The sequence below is a fragment of the Lupinus angustifolius genome, unplaced genomic scaffold (genome assembly GCF_001865875.1).
Source record: "Lupinus angustifolius cultivar Tanjil unplaced genomic scaffold, LupAngTanjil_v1.0 Scaffold_65_78, whole genome shotgun sequence".
In the NCBI taxonomy this organism is placed as follows: Eukaryota; Viridiplantae; Streptophyta; class Magnoliopsida; order Fabales; family Fabaceae; genus Lupinus; species Lupinus angustifolius.
The window spans coordinates 41,677-47,805 of record NW_017723196.1 but is presented as its reverse complement, the minus strand read 5'-3'; the positions used below and the strand labels follow the sequence as shown (position 1 = coordinate 47,805).

The window sequence follows — 6,129 nt, the reverse complement described above, 5'->3', positions numbered from 1 at the left end:
AGCCATTGCTAAATCAAAATATAGAAATGCAAATGAGAGGCCAATATTTTCTTAAGTAAATTTTTTATTTTCTTTACTTTGCATGGCCACATGGCATCTTCTGTTGTAACCATGTGTGAAGCATTATGCAGATTAGCATCAAACAAAGATCATCTATCCCCATTAGCATCACTTACTTGAAGGCCCTAATGCATCACAAGTCAAGTTGACACTTAAGACCCTTCCTCAAGTAAGATAATATCATTATCTTCATAAATGACAAGACTTAACTAAGGGTAAACCTAATTTTTAAGGACTAAATATGTAATTTCGGTTAGACAGGACCACAATAACAAAGTCTCCAATCACCGGGGAGTTTCGTTATTATCGGGTATGGGAAGAATGGAGACAAGATAGCCACAAATGAAATACCACATCTTGAACTAAAATCTTAAGATATTAATTTTATAAGCATTTTTCACTGAGAAACTATTTTTGTCCTCTCCTCATATTCAACATAAGACTTCATACTTGAGTAAATCCAACCATTTTCATTTCTATTTTTGACATAGATGGATTTAGTCATATGAGACATGCATGAATCATCTTAATAATTTTGGCCATGACACATCAAAAGGTGGGAAAAGTGGTTGTTGTTGGTTATAGACAAGAAAGGAGAAAAGTTTCTAAAGCTGCTTTTTATTCACAAATCCAAATGTTCCTTACTCATAATCTCTTACCAATCTCTTCCCTATATTCACGCCACTCTCACTTCTTCCAATTCCACACTTTATTCTCTATTTCCAAAAGCAAAATCATCACAACACAACATAACACCATTGCTACAATTTCCTACTAAACCAAACCAAACAGTTCCAACACAAAGAGTAACATAAACCAACAAAAAAACATGACTGAGTTTTCTTCCTTAAGCACTCAGAAGAATGAGTTTTCAGTTCATTTCTTCTCTAACTTGTTAAGTTTTTGTTTCAACATGTTTTCTCACCCTCTCTACTTTTCATACTTCATCTTCTTCTCTTCTTATATCTTCAAGTTACTCTCTTTTCTCTCTCCTTTGTTTATCACCACAACCCTTCTCTTTGTTGCACTTCTTATTGGTACTTTCACACCCAACCTTGTTACTCAAGAAAAACCCAGTTCTACTTCACACTCTTATGATTCCAAATATGGGTTTGTAGTTTCTGTTTTTCAAACTTTTATGTCATGGGTTTTGTCTGAAGCTGATGAAAAAGATGAGGAAGTTGGGTACCTTGATGAGCTTGAAGCATATCTTGTTATGTTCCAAGCATCAATCTTTGAAGTTTTTGAGCCAAAGTCAGTGGAAGATTGTTCAGTAGTGTTTGAAGAAACAAATGCTGAGTTTTCAGATGAAAAAAGAGAAGATTTTTGCTCAACAGAAGATGCAAATATTACTAACTCAGTTAAAAAACCAGTTCAGAAGGTAGATGAAAATGTAGAAGCTACTAATCCTATTTCAGAAGTTAAGAGCATAGAAAGCTTGTTCCAAGAAAATGCTGAGGAGTTAGAAGATTTTTGTTCAAGTGAAGAAAGAGAAGATTTTTCTTCAACAGAAGATGCAAATATTGCTAACTCAGTTGAAAAACAAGTTCAGAAGGTTGATGAAAATGTGGAAGCTACTAAATCTATTGCAGAAGTTAAGAGCCTAGAAAGTTTGTTCCAAGAAAATGTTGAGGAGTTAGAAGACAAAGGAGTCAAGAAACTTGATCCTGAATCCAATAAAGTTGAAGAAAGTGAAGAAAAATGGTCCTTGAGAAGTGGATCCAATAAAGTGAAAGGTTATAATAGAGACATATATGCTAATAATAAAGTGAAATCTCAAAGATCACTAGACTCAAATTATTATCTTGGGAGTCCAGAAAGTAACTTGGATTATAGTGGAAGAGTGACTAATCAATCACTTTGTTCTTCTAATCTTGGAAGTTTTGGTTCCATGAGAGTGGAAAAAGAATGGAGAAGAACATTGGCATGCAAGCTTTTTGAGGAAAGGCATAATAATGGAGATGGAAGTGATGGTGGAATGGATATGCTTTGGGAAACATATGAGACAGAATCCAATAAGGTTTTGAAGAAAAGCAACACAAAGAAAGGGAAGAAAGGTGAGATTGAGTACTATGAAGATGATGAGGAAGAAGAGGAAGAAGAAGAGTTTGAGGAGGGTAAGCTATGTTGTTTACAGGCTTTGAAATTCTCAGCTGGGAAGATGAATTTAGGAATGAGAAGACCAAATCTACTCAAATTTTCAAAGGCATTGAAAGGTATTGGATGGTTGCACCATGTAGGAAAGAATGGCAAAAAAGTGCAACCAATGAAGTAGGTTTTAATCATCGAAACAATCTCTCTCCTTACGGGCTTAAGGTAAGTTTGTTACTTCATGACTATAAAGTTATGAGCTTAAATTCTGGAATAAGTCTACATAGGAAAGATATTGGATGGTTGCACCATGTAGGAAAGAATGGCAAAAAAGTGTAACTAATCATTTTAATCCTTTTTTTTTTGTAACTTAGATAACACGATTGTGAGTTTGGTACAACAGTAAAGTTATTGTTTAGTGATTATAAATTCACGAGTTCAAATTCTGAAAATAATCTCTTTACTTGTGAAGTAAGGCTACATACATGTACTCTTTCCAGATCCCACTAAGTAGGAGTCTCCTACACTAGGCCACCTTTTTTTAGATAAGACATGAATTTTTGTGTATTTCTTGGATGATGATGGGTAAATAATTTTAATTTCTATATAATGAAACTTCTTATTGAGTTTTAATAAATTAAGGAAGCTTCTTTTATCTGACTTGGGGATAATATACTCTTGCTTCATCCAAGACCAAGAGAAGTGTGGCATAGTCTTTTGTGAAGATTGCCTTACAAGAAAGGAATTATTATTATGTTGCATCATTAAGAGAAGTGCTTTAGCATTTGCATTGTGTAAAGGAAGATATCATTGTCATATGCATGCTATAACTAATTATGGTTTGAGGACACTACATGTTATGCTTTTGTTGTGTGGGATAGTACATAATGGTTTCATCCAACATTGTGGTGTTTTGAAAATAAAATTGATTATGAATATTCTTTCTTTCTGTTAGTTCTCACATCCAATGTAAGAAAGTGGTTAATATGTGTTTTCACTCTCAAATTCAAATTATGTGTGAATCATGAAGCATGATAAGAGTAACAAGACTTGGCCTCTTTATATATATATATATATATATATTGGAGGATATATTATTTTCCATGTTTAAATGTGCTATTTAAAATAATGAATCAAAGTATATAAAGTGTAATTTTTATATGATCGTTAAAGGTAATTTTGTATGATATTAATTAAGTTAAATGAACATTATTCAGGAAAGAGAAATAGAAACATTATGTTGAAAATTGATATTTTCAAACTACTAGTAGTGTTGAACTTAATTTCAAATACATATGTTATTTAAATAACGTGGACACTTCTTAACACAATAATTAAGTTAATTAGGTGGAGTGGTGTAAGATTCCGCTTCCCTATAGAAGCTAAAAGATTAATAGTTCAATTTATATAAGCGATATTTGTTGGAATAGATATGGATACACCTGAAAGATATTAGTTTATTGCCCATATGACACCTGAAATATATTAGTTTATTGCCCATATGGATAAGAGGATATTATTAGTAGTACAAAAAACAATTAAGTTAATTACCAACTAATGTTACAAGTATTTAGAAAACGTCTTTATTTTATTTTATTTTAGAGAAAGTATATTCGAGGTTAAGGGTGTAAGCGGTTCTGATTTAAACTGCGAAACCGATGGAACCGAACAGAACCAAACCACAAAATGTGGTTCGGTTCGGTTATTTTTTAAAGGAACCGTTTATGTTCGGTTCGATTTATGGTCTTAGAAATTTAGGAACCGTTGGAACCAAACTGAACCGCATATTAAAGAAATATATACTATGGATTAGGGAATAATGTTTTATTATTGTTTAAATTCTTCAACCAATTTTCTAGCTTAAATTATCAATTTTTGTGTGAATTATAGTGTTATATATGTTACTAAATTGTTATTAAGTTAATATTATATATGTTATTAGTTACTAAATTGTTTCCTAGTGTCTTATTATTTGAAATATTTTTTCAACTTATGTAATATTGAGTTTGAAACTAACATATATCATATATTGTTATACATGTATTACTACATGTGTTACTAATTATGAAATGTAAGGTTATAAAACTAACTATTATATATTTTACTAATTTATATATATATTACTAATCATGAATTGTATTGTTATATATGATTCATAATTTTTTATAATAATAGTAGTAATGTTTATCCATTTATGGATAAACAACATCTCTTGTAATACATTTTGAATTTTCAATTCATGCAAGATTTTTTATAAAAAAGTAAATAGAAAATTGTGGAACCGATCCAAACCATTCAAGAGCGGTTCAGTTCGGTTCTTATAGTTAAATTTACGGTTAATTGAGTAGAACCGAACTATATGTTTATGATCGGTTCGGTCACTAAAATGCACCAAAAACTGAACCAAACTGAATTTTTACACCTCTATAATAAGTTACTATCTAACCCAATTTCGTAAAAGTATTTATTATCTTATACTTATACCACCGCGCTTTAAGCTTTGTAAAACTAATTACTAGTAGATAACTAGATATTATATATTCTGGGAGCAAATTCATTAAGTGAAAATGGATATATCATGCTTTTTAATAATAAACAGACATCGAGAACTATTGTCAAAAGTTGAACAAAGATGTATTGTCACAAATCTTATTCTGCTTCAACAAAAACATCATACGTTGATTAAAAAATTTAAACATTTATTATTATTAATGTTTTAGTTTCATTCTCATTGAACAAAGAGATGATTTATAACATCACATATTCTTTATTATGTGATCATCTCATGCAGAGAATGCATATGGCTATGGCTAGACAAAAAAAATGGAACTGTAATAAAAGAAAGAAAAACAAGCAAAATCGTAGTTTGGTTTTAATATAGCTGGACGTGGCCCAGTCTAATCTAGCTCAAGCTGAAATAAAGTTAATATTTTGGCCCATATAATTCTATTGACCCAAGTTTTAATTACTTTTTAAATTTATTCCTTAGATTAAAAATAGCTAATCCTAACAATCTATTTTTGTTTGTTTGTAATATTAAAACCCAATTTAAAATTGGAATAAAGATCCTCAGCTTATTTATTATCAGCTCAAAATTTCTACTTTTTGTCCATTCTTTGGTACATTATTCATAATTATATAAAGATAATAAAGATTAACTTTATCATTAAAAAAAGAGAGAATTATTTGTCGGATTAATTTGTATTCGTAAGAGATTGAGCTAAACTAGCAAAATATAAACATTCAACTCTCAACTTGGTCCAACTTTAGAACTAATTATAAATAAGTTACCATCTATTGTGGGGAAATTTAAGAAAGAAATCTATTGTTAAATAATTAGTTACTTACTCCCTAATTTCTATAGATAGTACAACTTGATATATGAGACGAAAGTGATGAGAAACATATCCATATATAGAGATGAAAGGAAGCGTATTGAATGATTTGAAAATTGTTTTTGATAACACCATAAAATTATAAAACTAAGGTAAATTTATAATGTGAAATTACTTATGGTGGTTATTATTATAAGTTTTTTCAATGTATGCTCTTTAGTATAATATTATGAGAGACTAATCTTTTGAGAGCATCCTCTAATTCATCTATCTTAATCTTCCTATACTTATCTTATTGAAAATTATAATATTAAATAAGTAAAATTAACTTTTTAGTATGCCATCAATAGTAATTTTGTTCCTCTTAAATAGAAGTATCTCATAAAGGATAGGTTTCAAAGAAAAGAGATATTCCCATATAATAACTAACTACCAACAACTTCACAATAAATTGGGGAAAAACAAAGAATCTCACATTCATAATATATATTTAATTTATACTTTACTTTTTAGAATAATTAAGAAATGAGTATAGCATGAAATCATAAACACCTTTAGAAGATGAAAATTAAAATGTAAAAAATAAAGATGGAAAAAGTGATAAGTAATATTTCTCACCATAAAGATAAAAAACTAATTCATT

At 29.7% G+C, this 6,129-nt stretch overlaps 1 protein-coding gene across 2 annotated transcripts; it reads left to right on the top strand.

The window, feature by feature from the left end:
• The first annotated feature begins 672 nt into the window (after positions 1-672).
• LOC109339276 lies at positions 673-2,712 on the top strand. 2 transcript variants are annotated; one of them, XM_019576689.1, is made up of 2 exons: positions 673-1,541; positions 1,596-2,712. In XM_019576689.1, exons 1-2 carry the CDS (start codon positions 890-892, stop codon positions 2,333-2,335), a joined length of 1,392 nt encoding a protein of 463 aa, XP_019432234.1. In that variant the 5' UTR covers positions 673-889; the 3' UTR covers positions 2,336-2,712. The 2 variants fall into 2 exon arrangements, with proteins under 2 accessions (XP_019432234.1, XP_019432233.1); XM_019576688.1 differs by having other exon boundaries at positions 674-2,712.
• Positions 2,713-6,129: the final 3,417 nt, after the last annotated feature.

Coding starts and splice junctions, on each gene's coding strand:
- LOC109339276 (XM_019576688.1), top strand. CDS start 890: ATGACTGAGTTTTCTTCCTTAAGCACTCAGAAGAATGAGTTTTCAGTT.